The sequence below is a fragment of the Macaca thibetana genome, chromosome X, assembly GCF_024542745.1.
Source record: "Macaca thibetana thibetana isolate TM-01 chromosome X, ASM2454274v1, whole genome shotgun sequence".
In the NCBI taxonomy this organism is placed as follows: domain Eukaryota; kingdom Metazoa; phylum Chordata; class Mammalia; order Primates; family Cercopithecidae; genus Macaca; species Macaca thibetana.
In genome coordinates this window covers 149,621,140-149,643,548 of record NC_065598.1, presented here as the reverse complement: position 1 = coordinate 149,643,548, position 22,409 = coordinate 149,621,140, and the positions used below count along the sequence as shown (strand labels likewise).

General features: G+C 37.1%; 2 protein-coding genes across 5 annotated transcripts in view; one reads left to right on the top strand and one right to left on the bottom strand.

Moving 5' to 3' along the window:
* Positions 1 to 22,409, top strand: part of F8 (coagulation factor VIII) — a 198,989-nt gene that overhangs the window by 70,280 nt on the left and 106,300 nt on the right. For all 4 annotated transcript variants that reach the window (XR_007722453.1, XM_050775409.1, XM_050775408.1 and 1 more), the window contains 6 exons: positions 1,294 to 1,515; positions 4,587 to 4,848; positions 6,275 to 6,446; positions 13,085 to 13,178; positions 17,386 to 17,600; positions 19,396 to 19,546. Coding sequence is in view for 3 of the 4 variants with exons in the window: in XM_050775409.1 (XP_050631366.1) it covers positions 1,294 to 1,515; positions 4,587 to 4,848; positions 6,275 to 6,446; positions 13,085 to 13,178; positions 17,386 to 17,600; positions 19,396 to 19,546 (1,116 nt within the window). In the remaining variant the exon portion in view is untranslated. The remainder of the gene's footprint in view (positions 1 to 1,293; positions 1,516 to 4,586; positions 4,849 to 6,274; positions 6,447 to 13,084; positions 13,179 to 17,385; positions 17,601 to 19,395; positions 19,547 to 22,409) is intronic.
* Positions 1 to 22,409, bottom strand: part of FUNDC2 (FUN14 domain containing 2) — a 192,099-nt gene that overhangs the window by 98,814 nt on the left and 70,876 nt on the right. The window lies entirely within an intron of this gene.

The following is a 22,409-nucleotide window of genomic DNA, read 5'->3' as shown; positions in this document are numbered from 1 at the left end:
AAAATTACAAACTGACCATTACTCTGAAGGAAAATTACATAATTCTATATAAGCCTATAATAAAAGAATCTGACCTAGACTGGGGAATCAGAGAAGGCTTCCCTAAGCAAGTACCCCTTGAATTTAGCTTTGAAACTGGGAAAATGAGGCAATGTGAGATGAAGCTGTTAGAGGTATTAGGAATCAAACCTACTGGGGCCTTCTAGTCCTTAGTAGGCAGTCTGGACTTTATTCTATGTGAAATGACAGCCTGCGATGGGTTTTAGGCTGGTGGATACTACAATCAGATCTGGAATGCAGAAATATTACACCAGTTTCTTTGTGGGTAAAAGTCTTAGAGGGGAATATGACCAGTTACAGGGAGAACTGTAAAACAAGTTTATCAGTAGCTCAGACGAGATAATGGTAAGTTGGATTAAGATAGTGGTAGTAGTAATAGTGAAAAAATAGATACATTTGAAAGCTTTTAGAGCCAAAGTAGGAGGCAGCTGTGCCCTTGTAGTTACCAGTGTGGGATCTGAACACTTAGGTTCAAATACTGAGAAAATTAATCAACCTCTCTGGGCATCCATTTCTTCTCCTGCAAGACATGGATGATAATGGTTTCTACATTCATAGGGTTGTTATGAGGAATGAATGAATTAAAACTTGTAAAATACTTCGGACAGTGCTTGACATTAAACAAGTGCTCAATAAATATTAGCTATTATTGATTATATTGCCCTGGTCAGTGTCAAATTGCATATGGGAGATGAGAATGGTAAAAAGGATAATTCTTGCTTGCATATTCGAATGCAGGATGCTGCCATTCACTGTTATAAAAAACTCTGGAAGAGAAGGAAGTGATGAAAAGTGTAAATTTAGTTTTGAACATGTGGGTTTTTTGAGATATCTAGGTGGAGATGTTGAGAAAGTGATTGGCTGTATGAGCCTGAAGTTCCAGAAGAGTTCAGGAGAGGAGACAGAAGGAGCAGTCTGAGAAGTAGGAGAAAAAAACCCAGAAAGATGTTGGCACAGAGGCCAAGGGAAGAGAGAGTTTTAAGAAGGAATGAATGGTCAACAGATGCAAATAAAGACTGAAAAATGTCCATTGGATTTAGCAGCATGATAGTGATTGATGACCTTGGCAAGAGCTGTTGGTTTGATAGTAGCCCAATATTCTAGATAAATTTGTTTACAAGTCAAGGTAGCAATCAAGTGTCTAAAATCAATTTGTCCATTCTGTCCTAGCAAGTGTTTTCCATTTCAAATTCTCTACTTCTTAGCCATACGTGTCTTATTCCTACTTTACAGGTCTGATTGGATGCCACAGGAAGTCAGTCTATTGGCATGTGATTGGAATGGGCACCACTCCTGAAGTGCACTCAATATTCCTCGAAGGTCACACATTTCTTGTGAGGAACCATCGCCAGGCCTCCTTGGAAATCTCACCAATAACTTTCCTTACTGCTCAAACACTCTTGATGGACCTTGGACAGTTTCTACTGTTTTGTCATATCTCTTCCCACCAACATGGTAATATCTTGGATCTTTAAAATGAGTATTATAAATATCCAGTCCTACTTTTAATAGAATTTACTGGACAATGTACAGGAATATAGTGTGTTGCTGAAGGGGGCATTTTAGAGTTACTGTGTTAGACCTCAACTAAGATCCCCTAGTTTCTAGCTTCCAGTGTAAAGTTTTTACCTTGACTATAAAAGGGCTTGAGTATTAGTAGGACTCATGGATTTTTAGTTAAATGTCTGTGATGGAGAAAAGATGGCTTATGGATGACTGAGGTGGGAAAATGAGGAGAATAGTATGCCCTTGGTTTCTCAGCCTTCTCCCATTAACTACGCTCCAATATTGAGAGAGGAACTGCAGGTTGTAGCTGAAGAGATTTTTTTTTTTTTTTTGAGAAATCTAGGGAAATGGAAGAAAGGCATTGCCCAGGTTGCAACTGTAAGGGCTCCAGTATATCAGTAGTAATGCCCAGAGCAGTAAATAGCAAATATGACAGGCTATTGTAGAGCAAGCTTGACTTCAGGCACCAGACAGCTAGAGGCACTCTGTAGATACCTGGCAGTATATGAGAGACACCTGTGAAACTGAGGGCAGGTAAGGAGCTAGTGATTTTTAGGACAAGTAACATGGGATTGAAAGCTGGTCAGCATATGTGAAGCACCACATGAGGTTTTCAAGGACTATTGGGTGGGAACTTTGCAAAGGGTCAAAGGTTCTGTGTAAGCAAATTAGGATGATGGTAACTACAGTTTTAAATTATTGTTAATGTAACTTTATTTGTAACTGCTAGTTGTGCAAATTCAGATTGCATCATCATTTCACCCCAATTTTCCTTACTTTTGTATTTATTCTGCTAACTCTTAATCTTGGATCAACCTAATAACCCTCTTTCTCTACCCCTCTTGTGGCCATTGAAGGCTTAGTCAGTTTGTGCTGCAATAACAGAATACCACAGAATGAGTAATTTATAATGGACAGAAACTTATTGGCTCACAGTTCTGGGGGCTGGGAGGTCCAATATCAAGTTGCCAGCAACTAGCAAAGGCCTTCTTGCTGCGTCTTAACATGGTGGAAGGCATTACATGACAAAACGGCAAAGAAAGGGTGAGAGAGAGAGAGAGCAAAAGGAGGGTGAACTCACTCCTGTGATAATGAATCCACTCCCATGAACCCTTTCCCCAGATAACTGCATTAGTCCATTCATGAGAGTGGAACCCTTGTGACCTAAACACCTTTATATGTTCACCTCTCAACACCATCACAATGATAATTAAATTTCAATGTGAGTTTTGGAGGGGACAGACATTCAAACCATAGCAAGAGCTGTTGGAGAAAAATGTCAGAGAGGCCTAATCTTTTATATTTAACAGCATTTCTTTCTTCCTAGTACTCTCATATTAACATTCTCCTCAGGTTCGTTGGTTGACTTAGAAAAGAGATTTGATCTTGCCATGTATCCACCATTTTCCTCCTTATGTTCTATTAGTGACCTTGTTTATAGTCCTCTGTAGTGATTAAGAATAGAAATCTCTTTTCCCCATCCATCACATAATATTTATGGAATTTTGACAAGACCTTAGTGGACAAAAAGTGTCATACTGAATGAGTAACAGGAAGTTGATGCACAAACAAAATTCTTGCAGGCACAGAGGAATAGGTCATTTACTTGTATATGATCATTGTCAATCAATCATTGTCCAGTTGGAGCCTGATTCAGTTTAACAGTTTGTTTTTTGTTTTGTTTTTTTACTTTCACAGATTCTATCCACTGATTTTAATCTTTATTTTTCAGAAAAATAATGCTTTATCTTATTGAACCTCAGACAAAACACTTCGTTTTTAGATGCAAACTGAATTATGTTTAAGGCTACATGAACCTCAGACTAGTTGTTTGCTGCTCCTAAAACCTGCCCTGTTCCTCATAATCAAGTAAACAGGTCTCCCTTCTTAGAAGTATTTGATCTTCAAAATTGCCCTATGTTATAAATACAGCAGGAATTATTATTATCCATTTTACAAACCATAAAGATGAGACTGAGAATGTTGAATAGATTTGCTGTAGGGTTTACAACTAGTCACAGGCAGACATGCTCTTAAAATACATATCTCCTTGATTTTAAGTTGTATCTTGTCATGTTTTTATGAACTTGGAACATGTCTTAAAGTTTATATCTACACTAACATTTTTCCCAATAAGCTGTTATTAAATCAATGATTTGTATTATAATCCAATAGGGTAAATATAGAAATCATTAGGTGACTATGGGGATGGGGAGCTGGTCTGGTCTAGGCTTCGAAATGCTGAAAATACGCAGTTCTTCAAGTCTCTTTGTTTATCATTTGGCTGTAGGGCAATGATAGGCTCAAAACCAGTTCCAGAAGGGAAATAGTAATACATATTATAAGAGCAAATGAATAACTTTTGAAAAGGAGGTAAAACATATATAGAGAAGGATCAGGCAGAAGGGAAATGGTGAGTGCAAAGACCAGAGGAAGAAACAAGCAAGTACCAGATAATCCATATAGAAATAAGTATATATAGGAAAGTGGCAAGAAGGGAAAGTGATGTGGAAAGGGGGGTGCTTAGGGGAGAGCCTGGAAGGCCTAATAAGAGAGAAAGAGTCCTAAAAGTTAAGGTAAGTGATATAGTTTGGATATTTGTCTTCACTGAAATCTCATGTTGAATTGTAATTTCCAGTGCTGGAGGTGGGGTCTGGTGGCAGATGTTTGGATCATGGGGGTGAATCCCTCATGGCTTGATGCTGTCTTCATAATAGTGAGTTCTCATGATATTTGGTCATTCAGAAATGTGTGACAACTTGCACTCTCTGTCTTGCTCCTGCTTTCACCATGTGACATGTCTCCTCCCCCTTCACCTACCCCCATGATTATAAGCTTCCTGAGACCTCCCTGAAGTCAAGCAGATGCCAGCACCATGCTTCCCATATAGCCTGCAGAACTATGAGCCAATTCAATCTCTTCTTTATAAATTACCCAGTCTCTGGTATTTCTTTATAGCAATGCAAGAACAGCCTAATACAGCGGGACACTCTGACATTGTTTGGTTTGTCTGACTCCAGATGGCATGGAAGCTTATGTCAAAGTAGACAGTTGCCCAGAGGAACCCCAACTACGAATGAAAAATAGTGAAGAAGCGGAAGACTATGATGATGATCTTGCTGATTCTGAAATGGATGTGGTCAGGTTTGATGATGACAACTCTCCTTCCTTTATCCAAATTCGCTCAGTTGCCAAGAAGCATCCTAAAACTTGGGTACATTACATTGCTGCTGAAGAGGAGGTCTGGGACTATGCTCCCTCAGTCCTCGCCCCTGATGACAGGTAAGCATTTTTTGACTATTGGTACTCTCTCTTCCCCATACTCAAAAAGTTCTTACCAGTTATTCAAACCAACAAATCCTGAAGCCATGTTTAAGGTTAGGTATGGGTATGGAATCAAATGGCAAGAGTATTTTTTTTTATTATACTTTAAGTTCTAGGGTACATGTGCACAACGTGCAGGTTTGTTACATATGTATACTTGTGCCATGTTGGTGTGCTGCACCCATCAACTCATCAGCACCCATCAACTCGTCATTTACATCAGGTATAACTCCAGTGCAATCCCTCCCCCCTCCCCATAATAGGCCCCGGTGTGTGATGTTACCCTTCCCGAGTCCAAGTGATCTCATTGTTCAGTTCCCACCTATGAGTGAGAACATGCGATGTTTGGTTTTCTGTTCTTGCAATAGTTTGCTGAGAATGATGGTTTCCAGCTGCATCCATGTCCCTACAAAGAACACAAACTCATCCTTTTTTATGGCTGCATAGTATTCCATGGTGTATATGTGCCACATTTTCTTAATCCAGTCTGTCACTGATGGACATTTGGGTTGATTCCAAGTCTTTGCTATTGTGAAGAGTGCCGCAATGAACATACGTGTGCATGTGTCTTCATAGCAGCATGATTTATAATCCTTTGGATATATACCCAGTAATGGGATGGCTGGGTCATATGGTACTTCTAGATCTAGATCCTTGAGGAATTGCCATACTGTTTTCCATAATGGTTGAACTAGTTTACAATCCCACCAACAGTGTAAAAGTGTTCCTATTTCTCCACATCCTCTCCAGCACCTGTTGTTTCCTGACTTTTTAATGATTGCCATTCTAACTGGTGTGAGATGGTATCTCATTGTGGTTTTGATTTGCATTTCTCTGATGGCCAGTGATGACGAGCATTTTTTCATGTGTCTGTTGGCTGTATGCATGTCTTCTTTTGAGAAATGTCTGTTCATATCCTTTGCCCACTTTTTGATGGGGTTGTTTGTTATTTTCTTGTAAATTTGTTTGAGTTCCTTGTAGATTCTGGATATTAGCCCTTTGTCAGATGGATAGATTGCAAAAATTATCTCCCATTCTGTAGGTTGCCTGCTCACTCTGATGGTAGTTTCTTTTGCTGTGCAGAAGCTCTTTAGTTTAATTAGATCCCATTTGTCAATTTTGGCTTTTGTTGCCATTGCTTTTGTTGTTTTAGACATGAAGTCCTTGCCCATGCCTATGTCCTGAATGGTATTACCTAGGTTTTCTTCTAGGGTTTTTACGGCATTAGGTCTGCATTTGGAAACTAACATAGCAGAGCATCAGAGAAGCTTGTATTTTTCTCATTCCTTGCCTTGATTGAATCATATAAGCTGTTTTAGAGTTGGATTTGAGCATACCTAGAATTTTTCTTCCCAACCTCGCATCTTTTTTTTCTCTTATACAGAAGTTATAAAAGTCAATATTTGAACAATGGCTCTCAGCGGATTGGTAGGAAGTACAAAAAAGTCCGATTTATGGCATACACAGATGAAACCTTTAAGACTCGTGAAGCTATTCAGTATGAATCAGGAATCTTGGGACCTTTACTTTATGGGGAAGTTGGAGACACACTGTTGGTAAGTTGAGGAAAAGATTTAAGGTCTGGTAAGAAGAAAAAGTCTAGAGAGTTTTGAGTTTCTAAAATACTTCATAATTCAGCCTTGTCTCCAATGGACATGATCTTTTAAAAGCTGTAAATGTTACACAAATAATAGCTGATTGCACATATTTGAAGTATGAGTATATAGAATAAAAATTTAATGTCACCCATTAAACTCGACACTCCTTTGAAATACTGCTTAGACTTTGATACATATCCTTCCAGATCTTTCCCCATTAATTATGTCGTATAGGAGTCAGCAGACTATGGCCTATGAACCAAATTTGGCTTGTGGTCTGCTTTTGAATAGTCTATGAGCTTAGGTAAGATTTTACATTTTTGAAATATTGTAAAGAAAAGAAATGAGCATGGGAGGAAGGGGAGGAGAAGGTGGAGGAGGAAGAGAATATGTGACAGAGGCTAAATAGGGCTCACAATTTTAGAGTATTTACTATCCAGCCTTTTCCAAAAAATGCTTGCTTGCGCCTGATCTAGGATATTAAGAATGAGTATGGTGTAAGTAACAGAATACTCAATGGACAGTGGTTTAAATAAATAAGGGTTTATTTTCTTCACAAGAAATTTGAAGATAGGTCGTCGGTTGCATAAATTCAGTTGCTCAAGAATGTCATGAAGAACACTGGTTTTTAGATGTGGAGTTTTTTTAGATACTGCCAAACTGACTTTCAGCAATTTTGTACCAATTTATATCCCCTACCATAAGTATATGACTGCCCTTTTCCCCACACCATTGCCAACAACATATATTATAAACCTTCAGAAAAAGTTTTCAATTTGATGAGCAAAATGTTTATATGTTGTCTTCATTTGCATTTCCCTGGTTAGTAGTCAAATTGTATATTGTTTCATGTTTGTTGGCTATTTGTATAACTCCCTCTGTGAATTGCCTGCTTGTAAATTTTGTCCAGTTTTCTATTTGGGTAGTCATCTTTTGCTTATGTATTTGTAAAAGGCCTTTATAGATTACGGATATTGACACATTGTGATTTATCTTTCAAATGGTTTCCTCACATTGTCACTTGTACTTTTTGTCACTCCTTTATGATATTTTTTTGTCCTTCAAAGATTTTTTATCTTTATATAGTCAAAACCTCCTGTCTTTTATCAATCTTTTCATTTAACTTTCTCTGGATCTTTTTCACTTTTATTTTCTGCCTAAGAATGTCTTTGCCAGCTCCAAGAAATTATAAAAATAGTCTCTATTTTATTCTCTTACTTATATAGCTTTATTTTTACAGTGAACAATCTAATTGCCCTGGAAGTTACTTTTGGATATAGTGCATAATTCAAATAGAAATTTTCCCAAATGGCAGCTCACATAGCCAATCCTTTTTTCATTAATTTGAAAATGTCTTCTTTATCATATACTAAATTGCTAAAATCTGGGATTTTTAATTCTCCTTAACTAATCTGTTGCCACACTGTTTTAATGACTTCAACTTTGTAATATGTTTGATATCTGTATGACATCTTCTTTCATTGTACTTCTTCAAAAATTTTATTAGCTATTCTTGTACAATTTTTCTTCATAAATTTTGTTTACATATTTTTCTTTTATTGATGTTTTTGAAGATTGTATACTTTTATTTTTATTCATTAATTTTAAAAATGCATAATGACACAATAATTGTACATACTTATAGGTGTGTATTTTGAGTTACTTTTACTGGCTAATTTAAAAATGGGTAAACAAGAGCATACAATAAAATGTAAATTTTCCTCCCTCTTGGACTTCCAACCCCATAGTCTGACAGACAGTCATTGCTGTGGGTTTGTATACTCCCCTCCAGAAATAGTGCATACATGTATGAATGTGTGTGTGTGTGTGTGTGTGTGTGTGTGTGAGGGTGTTTCACACAAAAACAAGAGCAGTGTAAATTAGTCTGTACCTTGATTTTTAAAAAGTAACAATATATTTTGAATTAGCCGGGCATGGTGGTGCATGCCTGTAGTCCCAGCTACTCTGGAGGCTGAGGCAGGAGAATCGCTTGAATCTGGGAGGCGGAGGTTGCATTGAGCTGAGATCACACCACTGCACTCCACCCTGGGCAACAGAGCAAGACTCTGTCTAAAAATAATAGTAATAATAAAAAGTAACAATATATTTTGGATATCATTTCATGTCAACATATAAAGATCTACCTCATTCTTTGATTTATTCAGGTTATGCTCTGGATACCTTGCTGAATCCTACACTTAAACATTAACTCAAAATGGATCCAAGATAAAATGTAAGAGCTAAAACTACAAAATTATAAGAAAATAACAAAATAAATCTTTGTGATCCTGAATTAGACAATGGTTTATTGGATATGACACCAAAACCAACAAGCAACAAAAGAAAAACATAGATAATTGTGCTTCATCATACTCAAAAACTTTTGTGCTTCAAAGGACGCCCAGAAAATGCAAAGACAATGCATAGAACTGGAGAAAATGCTTGCAAATTTTTTATCTGATAAGGATGTAGTATTCAAAATATATAAAGGACTCTTTCAACTCAATAATAAATAGGCAAATGACCCAAATGGAAAAATGAGCAAAGGGTTTATACAGACATTTCTCCAAAGGTTATATACAAAGTGTCCAATAAGCAGTTGAAAAAATGCTGCATGTCAGGGAAATGAAAATTCAAACCACAGTGCAATACTACTTCACGACCACTAGAATAAGTATAATCAAGAAGACAGATGTTAAGTGTTGGTGAGGACATGGAGAAATTGTAGCCTTCATCAATTTATGAAGGGAATGCAAAATAGTAAAGCCACTTTGGAAAACAGCTTGGCTATTCCTCAAAATGTTCAAAATGGAGTTATTATATGACCTGGCACTTCCACTCCTAGAGATATACCTAAGGGAAATGGAAACATAGGTACCCACAAAGACTTGTATGCAAATGTTCATAGCCCCACACTGAAAACCATTCAAACATTCACCAAATGGTGAATGGATAAATAAAATATGGTATATACATATAATTGGAATTCTATTCAGCAATTAAAAGAAAAGAACTAATTATACACGATAAATATAGATGAAACTCAAAACATTGTAAGTTAAAGAAGTCAGACAAAAGACTTACATATTGCATGATGTAACTTATATAAAATATACAGAAAAGACCAATTTATAGAGCAGAAATCTCTTCAGTGATTGCCAGGGGCTGGGAGTGGAAGCAGGGAATGCCTGCAAGCCAGCATGCAGAATCTTCCTGGGGTGATGGAAATATTCTAATTCTGGATTGTGGCAATGATTGCACAACTCCATACGTTTACTAAAAACCATTTAATTGTATACTTATAATGTGTGAATTTTGCAGCATATAAATTATTCTTCAATAAACATATTTTAAGTGGACAAATAATCAGACAGAAAAAGCAGACTATATTCAAAGAAATGATAATTAAACTGTTATGATTATTAATGTAGTATACTTAATTACCTCTACATTTAATGGTTAAAACAACAGCTGTTTTATTATTCTTATAGATTATTTGTGTCAGGAGTTCAGGCTCAGCTGGGCAGTTATTTATCATTGACCAAGGTCACTTGATGTTGATCAGTGGATCTTGAGGGACCAAGACCGCTTCACTCATATATCTGGTACCTGAGTAGCAATGACTTGACAATTAGAACTACCAACCAGAGCACCTACATGTTGTCTGTCCATGTTGTTTGGCTTCTTCACACTGTGGCAGCCTCAGGGTAGTGGGACTTCTTATATGGTGACTCAAGGCTCTAACTGTGTATTCTAGTTAATAAAGCAGAAAATGCCTCACTTTTTGCAATCAGCATCAGAAGTCACACAGCACTTTATGCCATAATCTGTTAGTTGAAAGCAGCCAAAACCCACCTCGAATCAAGAAGAGGGAAAATTTGATCTACTTCTTGATGAGAGAAGAGCCAAAGAATTGCAGACCATGTTTTAAATTGCCACATAGACTGATAGCTTACTTCTCTAGAGCAAAAAAGAAAGTAAGAAGACAATTAAATCATATCTTTCATGTGTTAAAAGAAAATATCAACCTAGCAAGAATTGCCATTTTATTGGCAATTTATATCAATATTCAATAAATAAATAACTTTATATTAAAATTTAAAATGTAGAGTATAAAAAATGAAAGATCAATTATTTTTATTAGGCTAGTATAACATTTGGTTATAAACCTGACTATGTCACCATGAGAAAGGAAAATTAAAAATTACAGACCAATTTCATTATAAACATGGGTTCAAAAAATCCTAAACAAAATTTTATAAACCTAATACAGCAATATATTAAAAAGATAATACATATTATGAAGTTGACTTATCCCAGGAGTACTAGATTAACATTAGAAAATCAAATGTGGCAATCTACCATATTAACACATAAAAGGAAAAATATAATTTGATAATTCCAATAGCTTCTGAAAAAGCATTTGTCAAAATTCAACATCCATTCATAATAAAAACTCACGGGAAATTGGGATTACAAGGAAATAATTATCATTATCCTGATAAAGATCTGCAAAAAACTTGTAACCATTGTACTTGGTGGTGACAGTCAGAAATCCTTCTGTTTAAGATCAGGACAAGACACAGGTGACAGATATCACCATCTCTACTTAATATTATATTGGAAATCCTAGTGAGTATTCTTAGGGCGAAAAAAATGGAAAAAAAGCATTTTAATATTGGAAAGAAGCAAAACTGCTGTTATTCGAAGTATCATTCTGCTGCTTAGATGCAGGTAAGGAATCAGCTGCTTCGTGGGCTTAACAAATGACTGGGTTTTAAGACAAGAGCAGAAGTGGAAGTTGTATTTTTATCCTCATATCACACAGCTCAGATCTGGAGGTGGGATTGATATTTTAAGGGTTCTTCACTGCAGCTTTCCTCTCTCTCTCTCTCTCTCGATAGGGTCTCATTCTGTCACCCAGGCTGGAGTGCTGTGGTGTGATCACAGCTCACTACTGCAGCCTCGACTTCCTGGGCTCAAGTGATCCTCCCACCTCAGCCTCCCAAATTGCTGGGACTACAAGCATGCACCACCATGCCCAGCTAATTTTTAAATTTTTTGGTAGAGATGAGATCTCACTATGTTACCCAGGCTGGTCTTGAAATCCTGGGCTCAAACGATCCTCCTGCCTTAGCCTCCCAAAGTACTGGCACAAGCCACTGCACGTAGGCCTTTGTTTTCTTTTACAGCTGGTGCAATCAGGCAATACCACCTGCCACCCTTGCTTAATACTGTAATCAACTGTCCTCTTGGTCATGCCTGCTCATTCACTGAAGATTTTATCTCCTGAAACACTGTCTCTTTCTCTATTATCAGTGAATTTAATGCCCAAATAGTGAAAAAGGCTGAAAGGAAGCAGTGTCCTCAGCAGACATCCAAATTTCAATTAGTGTGAGAAGGTGCAGAGAACACTTCCTGAAGCAATTGAAACAATTTTTAAAGAAATGGAAAGGGGCCTTTAGAGAGAAACCTAAGTACTGTCGCCCTCCACATTGTCAACTGAAGAATCATAAGTTTGTAAATTTGGAGTGGAAAGGGTTGCAGGCTGGGAAGTGTAGCCTCTGGCAGCAACTGGAAGCAAGCACTTTGAAGAAGGAAGGATGAGTTAGGGATTTATGCTGAATGAGTTGGCTAAGTATACATATTTAACAGGTTCCAGGAAGAGCTGTGAATATTTATGATGGGGCACATGCAAACATGCATATTACATACATTCCATGTTCACTTTGGGGTGGAGACTTAACATTTAGTTGCATGAAAATTAGGCTGTATATGTCAAAAGATGAAACAGAGGACACAGAGGCAGCCTCTGTAAACTGGCCAGAGCCAGTCCATGGTCAGTGGTCTCGCATCAGGAAGGAATGCTGGTCAGTCGTTGTGTCAAAACTGCACAAAGGGAGGGGAATCCAGCACGTCTTTAGAAAGGACTGGTTTATGTTTAACCCTTAAGAAAGAAAGTCTAACAGCAGATTAGGGAGGGAGGGAATGTAACAAGGCATGCCTGATCTCCCATCCCATCATGGTCAGAAACTCAGTTTTTAAGCCATCTCTGGGGTCTCCTCGGTCAAGAAAGGGGTCTCTTCAGTTGTTTGGGGATGTTTAAGATTTTATTTTTATTTTTCAGTATCATTGGGTTTCTAGTCTCATATTCAAACAACCATCAATTGAAAGTATTCAAAAAACAACCCAAAACAATAAAAGATAATAATACAACAATAAATAATAATACAAAGAAACAATACAGTATAACAACTATTTACATAGCATTTACATTATATTATGTACTATAAGAAATCTAGACATGAGTTAAAGTGCATGAGAGGATGTGCATAGGTTATATGCAAATACTACATCATTTTATATTAGAGACTTGAGCATCACAGAGTTTGGTATCTGCGGGGGTCCTGGAACCAATCCCCCATGCATGCCAAGGGACAATTTCATGAAAAGACCAAATATTTTGAGTTTTATCTAGCCTCAAATTACTATAATGTAGATAGAGGCCGCTTTTATTTATCTGGAGTTAGACCACAGTTTTCTTGTTGATCCTAGTTGTTTTAGGATTTGATCTTAGATCTCACTTATACTTTCAGATTATATTTAAGAATCAAGCAAGCAGACCATATAACATCTACCCTCACGGAATCACTGATGTCCGTCCTTTGTATTCAAGGAGATTACCAAAAGGTAAGTAAGTATTCCCTCAATTTATAGCTCTTTTTTACCTGTAGATACAGATTAAATCAATATCATCAATAACAGCTAAAATCATGTTGGTCCTTTCTCCAACTGTTGGCTGGACCTCAAGCTCCAGTCTAAAGTTATAAAAATCAATTATAGGAATCCTCAGGTGATGTTTCATGTAAATTAGTGAAGAGTCACCTGATGTGTTTTTCCTATTACCTAGTGGTGATGTTCAAATATTGCACAGCCAATTAGATTGTCTCTTTTCCACTGCAACTACTATAAATGCCCTAAAATCTTGAAGCTGATTCTTCTGGCACTTAAGATAATTTTTTTTTTCTGAGTACAGTTTTCAGCTACATTCCACACTTTTGGTATCTAGTGTGGTATTCCACACTTTTGGTATCTAGTGTGGTATTCCACACTTTGGGTATCTAGTTTGATATTTTCAGGATTCTTTGCTGCAACTTCCATGTTATTGCTCTTCCTTGTTCTCTCTCTCTCTCTCACTCTCTTTCTCTCTCTCGACAGGGTTTCACTCTCACTTTTGGTATCTAGTTTGATATTTTCAGGGTTCTTCGCATATTCATTTCTAAATAGTTCACAACTCCAGTTTTTATTTACTATATTGTTTGTTGTTTAAAGATTTATTTTTTCTTTTAGTAGATTGGATGTTATATGTATTCTTTCTATTATTTAATTTTGGATGAATATTTATCAAAATAATAGATGTGTATGCTTAAAACTACAAAAGGACTGCCTCCCTAGAGGATTCCATTTTTAAGAATTTCTGTTTTGATTTTTGGTGGTTATCTCTACATCTCTAAAAAGTTACTTATACTGCTAACTCTTTGTTTTTCAACTTTAGACACTATATAGTTACTTTGTTTTGTGCTTCTTTCCATTCAAGTTATTTCAGTTTTATCAGTGTTTTCAGTTCCATTGGCTATCATTAGAACTTTAAAAATATACTAAACATCAACTTTTAGTAATATATTTTCAATCCATGATTGGATTTTTCCAATCATGATTGGAAAATATCTTTTGACTCCATACTTCATAAATTAAGGATATTAAAAACTGTACCCCTCACTTTTCCTTTCCCCAAACCTTTCTTTTCTCCACTGCTGCTAGCCATTCCTTTACTTTTACAAAACTAAACTTGATAACATTTACATTTTATACCGTAATTTGAAATAACTCTTCCTTGCTTTGTCTATATATTTTTTCTAAAGCTTAAAAAATTAAAAAACAGCATTGTATTATTTTAGTATGCAAGTTTCTTTTTATAAATGTTAACTGCAGAACTAGGTAATATGCTATGATTGCTCTCTTTTCTACAGCTCAAGTGATTTTACTATTAAGATAAAATAATATGTGGAAGGAAAAAAGTTGATCTCACAGAAGTAGAGATAAAATAGTGGTTACTAGAGGCTAAAGAGGGGAAGGGGAGGGGGAAATAAGGAGACATTGGTTAATGAATGCTAAATTCCAGCTAGATAGGAGGCGTAAGTCTTAATGTTCTATAGCACTGTAGGGTGACTGTAGTCAACAATGACATATATTTTCAGATAGCTAGATGAGAGGATTTGGAATGTTCCCAACACAAAGAAATGATAAATGTTTAAGATGATGGGTATGTACTAATTACCCTGGTTTAATCATTACACATGTATACATGTATTGAAATATTACTCTGTACCCCATAAATATGTGCAATTATCATGTGTCAATTTAAAAATAAAAAGATCAAATAGATTCTCCTTCATTATTCCTCATCAGTAGTTTGATATCATGCTCAATTTTAGCTTTTGTATTAGGACCATATTGATCTTATAATTTTTGTGTCTGTATCCTGAAGTAAGACTTTGTTTCCTTTTATTAGGAAAAGAAATGTATGCTTCTTCAACCCTATTTCTTAGGCCCTTCAGCTTCTTAATCATTCTGTTTATTGCTTAGTATCCAAATCTTTTATTTTTTTTTTTTGAGACAGGGTCTCGCTCTGTCACCCAGGCTGGAGTACAGTGACACGATCTTGGCTCACTGCAACCTCCACCTCCCAGGCTCAGGCTATCCTCCCACCTCAGCCTCCTGAGTAGCTGGGACCATAGGCACACACCACCATGCCCAGCTAATTTTTTAATTTTTTTTAAATTTTTTGTAGAAATGGGGTGTTACCTTGTTGCCCAGGCTGGTCTCGAACTCCTGAGCTCGAGTGATCTGCCTACCTTAGCCTCCCAAAGTGCTGGAACCAAATATTTTTCTTTTTAAAGACATTCTTGCAGTTAATAGCATTAACTTCTTTTCTCTTGTACATTTCTATTTTTTGATTTCTTCTTTTGTTTTTCTGGAAGTATATTCTCAAGTAACTTCTAAATATGTGGTACACAGAGGGTGAACTTTCTGAATCCTTCAGTATCACATCATGGGCAGAAAGACTGGTTATAAAAATTTTCCCGCTGGGTGCAGTGGCTCATGCCTGTAATCCCAGCACTTTGGGAGGCCAAGGTGGGTGGATCACTTGAGGTCAGGAGTTCAAGACCAGCCTGGCCAATATGGTGAAAACCCATCTCTACTAAAAATACAAAAAAAAAAATTAGTCGGGTACTGTGGCGTGTGCCTGTAATCCCAGATACTCAGGAGGCTGAGGCAGGAGAATTGCTTGAAACTGGGAGGTAAAGGTTGCAGTGAGCCAAGATCATACCATTGCACTCTAGCCTGGGCAACAGAGCAAGACTGCATCTCAAAAAAAAAAAAAAAATCCTTCCCCTGTTTTCTAATATTCCTTATTGCTGATAAGAATTCTTTATTTGCATTTCTTTATAGAAGAAGGCATAGTACAGAGTACTGGGGAGATTTTGAATGTGTATCCTGAAATTTGGAGGCATACATGGATACAGTTACTGGTAAACTGCTTTTTCCATGGAGAATTTTGAAGGCTGTAATGCCCATAATAGTGGGCAAGAAGAGAGGGCAAGAGTGGAGCAGTTTACCTTTCTGCTGTTTGACATGAGTTTCTTCTGTAACAAGTGAATGCTGTTGAAAGTAGCTGGGCTTTACCCTTTTTGAAGATATTCTGCCCAAGAAGGCAGTTAGGCATGCTAAAGGGATAGCAGAACCAATAGAGTATTGGATGTATCCCTGGAAGTAAGAAGAGCTGATGGGGAAAGGAGAGTTGCAGAAGGATAGCTGAAAGAAACATCTCTCATGTCATGGAACTATGTAGTGCTGAGGTCCCCATGGTAACTCTAAAGAAACCATACATGGGTCCTATGAAAAGACCAGCATTTGGGCACCTCCCACACAGAGAACTTTGATGACCAAATAGTGTTATCAAAGATAGAGCAGCAGGACCTGTTAAACAAGAGTCTGTTTGCCCTTTCTTTTATTACCTACCCTCCCTCACCCCCAGCTCCTGAAAAAGGGAAGAGAAGGCTGAGAAATATTGAAAGAACATACTACACCATTCTCTTTCCTTTTTTTTTTTTTTTTTTCGAGACAGGGTCTCACTCTATCCCACAGGCTGGAGTGCATTGGTGTGATATCGGCTCACTGCAACCTCTGTCTCCCGGTTTCAAGCGATTCTCATGCCTCAGCCTCCCAAGTAGCTGGGATTACAAGTGCCTGCCACCACACCTGGCTAATTTTTGTATTTTCAGTAGAGATGGGGTTTCACCATGTTGACCAGGCTGGTCTCAAACTCCTGACCTCAACACCGTTCCCTTTCTATGGGTTCTCTAACCATAGGTCAGGCATAACTTAGTGAGGTGAGGAAGAGCTTAGAATGAATATAAAATTAAAATTTTGATTTAGATTGGATCTTCAGGTATTAAACATACCCAGAATGAGACTTAATTACTAAAATTAGTTCTTGTCCTGAGGACCCATTGCCCTGAGGGCAGATCTCAGTTCTTGCTCCCTTTCCTCATAGAAGTCAGAGACTGTGTCCTAAAACTCCAGTGCCAAGCTCTTTGACATATATTCAGGCCTGAAACTTTCACAGTCGACTGGATAATCAATTATAGCTTTTTTACTTTTCTGAAAAATTGTGTGAATCTTAAAATTATAATAGGCGCAACTTTAGCTTCCACTTCCTGAGAAACTTCATATGTACATACAGATTTGTAGAACTCTTGCAACAACAACATGATTACCGATATGTGGCTTGTTGTACTCTAATTGAGCTATTTCTGGGTTTGCTTGTGGATAGGTGTAAAACATTTGAAGGATTTTCCAATTCTGCCAGGAGAAATATTCAAATATAAATGGACAGTGACTGTAGAAGATGGGCCAACTAAATCAGATCCTCGGTGCCTGACCCGTTATTACTCTAGTTTCATTAATATGGAGAGAGATCTAGCTTCAGGACTCATTGGCCCTCTCCTCATCTGCTACAAAGAATCTGTAGATCAAAGAGGAAACCAGGTGAGTTCTTGCCTTTCCAAGTGCTGGATTTGAAGCTAAAAATGAGGCGAGATGCACATAAATTCTCAGTGTATGTCCCCTTATAACCTGAAGAAAATATAATGGTTTGCAATATAGGTCAGTAAAAGAAATGAGCTTAGCTTTTACTGAATTTGAGTTTGGTGTAGTAAACATGCCTGCTGGATGGATAGGCCATAGAATGTAGGCCCTAGATTTTTCCTAGTCTGGGATTTAGCTCTCTCTAGGTGATCCTCCCCATTTTTACATGTCTACTTTCAGATGACCCACAAATTTGTATCTACAGCCTAGATTTCTTCCATGGGCATCTCATTATGGGTGATTCAAAAGCACCTCAAAATTAACATGTCTGCAGCATGTAGCACAGTGTATGGCACTTAGTAAGAGCCTAATAGGCTAGGTACAGTGGCTCACGCCTGTAATCTCAGCACTTTGGGAGGCCGAGGCGGGAGAATTGCTTGAGCTCAGGATTTGGAGACCATCCTAGACTTTGTCTCTACAAAAAAAAAATTTAGCTGGGCATAGTGGCATGTGCCTGTAGTCCCACCTACTCAGGAGGCTGAGGTGGGAAGATAGCTTGAGCCCAGGAGGTCAAGGCTGCAGTGAGCCTGGGTGACAAAGCCACACCCTGTCTCAGAAAAAAAAAAAAAAGCTTAATAAATACTTTTGGGCAAAACATCAGGAAAGATATAAAATATTTCAAAATATGGCTAGAATTTGGATCATTTCTACTGCTTTAAAAAATAAAACTACATTCTCTGAACAAGAAAAACTTAGTTCTTCACAAAAACTCATTGCTTGGCCCCAGAATAACTCGTTGCCATATTGCTGAGGCTTGACTATGTGTCCATTTGATTATATTTATGATACATAAGATCCCTACTAGTCTGAAAACATTTCATTTGTTTAGAGAGTAAAGTATATGAACTTTGGTGCCAATAAAACACGTGGCACATAAACTCAGAGAAGTATAAATTTTGCCAAGTACTTGTCCTGACCAATTTTTCCTAATTTTAGTTTTTTCATCACTTTTGGGAAGATAACTGAAATATTATTCTATATTCTCCAATCTCCTCTCTTCAGTATTTTGGTTTATATAGCTATAGGTTATAAAAAATAAAGTTTATACGTATTAGTGAGGTTTACATATGAAATCTTAGCAGATCCAATTAGCAATTCATAAATCTAATTCATAAATCTGGTTCATATACAAACTGCTCTTCTGAAAAAAATTTGAATGTTTTAAACAGAAAATTTAAGGTATTAGTGTTGTTCGACATTTTTGTGGTTCACCTTATCTTTCTTATTTGATTTCTGTTTTTCTATTTTTAATTTTTTATAGCCTTGTGGAAGGTCAGTTGCTAGATGGAAGTTTAGGAAAATCAGTATCTCATTGGACTTAACTAACTTAAGAAAGGCACTGAATAATCACTTGATTCTTTAAGGAGTTAAATCTTCTAATCTGAACATGAGGAGAATAAGGCTACAGACTGTACCAAAAAAATCAAGCAGCATATGTCCTTGGGTGCAGAAAAACTAAGTTCAGTGGGTCAGTCACCCTTTTGTCCTGGGGACACATTTGTTGTAAGCATATACTCACTGCTCATAGCACCCACCCCCAACTCCCAAGCCCTGGTACATGCCTAAGAGGAAATGGAATTAAACCAACGGATTAGATATATCACATGCATGCCATCGCTTTCATCATAGACTGCTAGCTCCTACGTGACAACATCAGCAGCATTTCTTTACCCTTTTCAATATATGTAATTAACAGATAATGTCAGACAAGAGGAATGTCATCCTGTTTTCTGTTTTTGATGAGAACCAAAGCTGGTACCTCACAGAGAATATACAACGCTTTCTCCCCAATCCAGTTGGAGTGCAGCTTGAGGATCCAGAGTTCCAAGCCTCCAACATCATGCACAGTGAGTAAAGCAGCACTTAAGTCCAGTGGGTGGTGAATAAAGAAAAATCGATGTAATCAAAGTGATGTCCAGATAATGAATGAATTGTATGTGTATATAAATTTAACAATTGTGTTACCTATAAATTGTAATTTTTACTCAAATACACGTGATCATATAATCCATATTTTAAAAATCCAGTCACCATTTTTTCCTTTCAATGTTTACTTGGTTTCCCCTCCCTTTTAATTCCCCATCTCCTTCTATATTATGTCTTTTCACCAACCATTCCATGCCCAGGTAATATTTTAAGACATATTTTCTCTATAATTATATAATCATATATAAACACATACATACATTGTATTAGTCTTCTAATGCTGCCATAACAAAGTACTGCAGACTGGGTGGCTTAACCAGCAGATATCTATTGTCTTACAACTCTGGAGGCTTGAGATCAGGATGTGGGCAGCATTGGTTTCTTCTGAGGCTTCTCTCCTTGTCTTGTAGATGGCTTTCTCCCTTGTCTTCACATGGTTTCTCCTTTATATATCTTTGTCCTAATCTCCTCTTCTAATAAAGATGCCCGTAATGTTGGGCTAGTGCCCCCCGTAATGACCTTATTTTAACTAACTACCTATTTAAAGACACTATCTCCAAGTATAGTCACATGCTGCGGTACTGGGGTTTAGGACTGCAAGGTATAAGTATGGGATGGGGGAACACAATTCAGCCCATTGTGTACATACACATGTGTATATGTTTATATATACCCACAAATCTGAATGGTCAAAAATATAGTGAAAAATTCCAATTGCACTATATGCTACAGGGAAATGCGAAATAGGATAACAATGAGATAGCACTTTATACCCATCAAACTGCCAAAATTATAATTACTAGTGGGCTTGTGGATAAAAGAATGTTCTCATGCTATATTAGTGGATAAGTAGTATAGTCTTTTCAAAACCAATATATGCCTTTCGAAATTCTGATTATTAAGATGTTTAAGATGGAGTGAGCACACATTTCCCTGTGTGTCCCACTGGATGCAACTAAAAATCCTGAAGAGGCCAGGCGCAGTGGCTCACTCCTGTAATCCCAGCACTTTGGGAGGCCGAGGCGGGCGGATCATGAGGTCAGGAGATCAAGACCATCCTGGCTAACACAGTGAAACCCTGTGTCTACTAAAAATACAAAAAATTATCCAGGTGTGGTGGCGGGCGCCTGTAGTCCCAGCTACTCGGGAGGCTGAGGCAGGAGAATGGCGTGAACCCGGGAGGTGGAGCTTGCAATGAGCTGAGACTGTGCCACTGCACTCCAGCCTGGGCGACAGAGCGAGACTGTCTCAAAAAAAAAAAAAAAAAAAAAAAAAAAAAAAAAAAAAAAAAAATCCTGAACAAAATGCATGGGAACCTTGAAAAGTTGTAATGTGGGTTATACTCACCTACCAGAATGTGGCATATGTTACAATTCTATTCCCCTCATCTCAAAGCTTTAGCCCTTTAACTTTGGGTTGAGCCTCATATTTAGTTTGAATTTCTAGTAATAGTGATATATTATTCTCCAGAGTTAAAGTACTTTACTATCCATTATTCTAAAAATTTTAAGGTTGTTTAGTCCTTTGAGTTGCATTTTTATTTTTTACATAGTGCAGGGTATTGTTCTTTTATTTTATTTTATTTTTTCTATTCATAATTGCTCCCTTTCCCACCACATATTTTTCCAAGTAGGATGTGCACCTGTCACAGTATCTAGACAGTTAAACCATCTCATTTTCATGGAGACAGTGGTTAAAACAAAAGAGATATAGTGACATAAGTAGAGCCAAAAAACATTTTCACTGAAAATGATATATAGGTATTGGGAGAAAACAAATTTTTTTTCCTCTGGGATTTCTAATATAGCTTTTGGTGGAGATAAGAGTCTGAAATCGAGAGAGAAGAGATTGGAGTTGAGAAAAAGAGTCTGGGAAAGCACAGGGAGAGACACAAAGGCAGAGACCAAGAGACACGGGGGAAGGATCTTCAGAGGAAGAGTCCAGGGAGAAAGATGCTAAGACAGAGGTATAAGAAAAGAAGAACAAAAAAAGGACCAGGAGGAGAGAGACCCAAACCATAAACCACTCCTATTTCCATTAGCAGTAAAATGGATAATCTATTTTCATACAATGAAATACTATGTGACAATGAAGATTCACAAAAATAAAGCTATACACAACAATATGAATAAGTATCACAAAGACAATTTTTAGTAAAATGGTAAGTCTCAAAAGAATATATACAGTATTATATTATTTACATAAAGTTCAACAATGGGCAAAATGAACTTACATAGTTTAGGGATACAGAGGAAGAAAAGTATAAAGGTTAGTAAGGACATGATTATCATAAAAGATGGGATAGTGGCTACCTCTTAGAAGAGTTCATTTGAGAATAAACACATGTGTTTTGTGGGGATACCAGTAATATTGTATTTCATGACCTAGACGTTTGTTTTATAATTTTGTGTTTTAAAAAAATTGTAGGATTTATTTTGTAGATGGATCCTACAAATGATAGGGAAATTTCAGTAGGAATGAAGAGGAAGGGACAAGTTTAGAAGATAGAATGCACATGATTTGGTAAATAATTAGCTATGTTTGGTAAAGGACTAAGAGGATTCAAGGATGATTACCAAATTTCTGATGTGGGTAACTAGGAGAAGAGACAGACAAAATGGAAGAAAGTGTATTTAAAGAAATGATAGCAAAAAACTTTCCAAATCTGGGGAAAGATGTATATATCCACGTACAAGAAGATCAAGGATCGCTAGTCAGATTAGATTCAAACAAGACTATATGAGGACACATTACAATCAAACTGTCAAATATCAAAGACAAAGA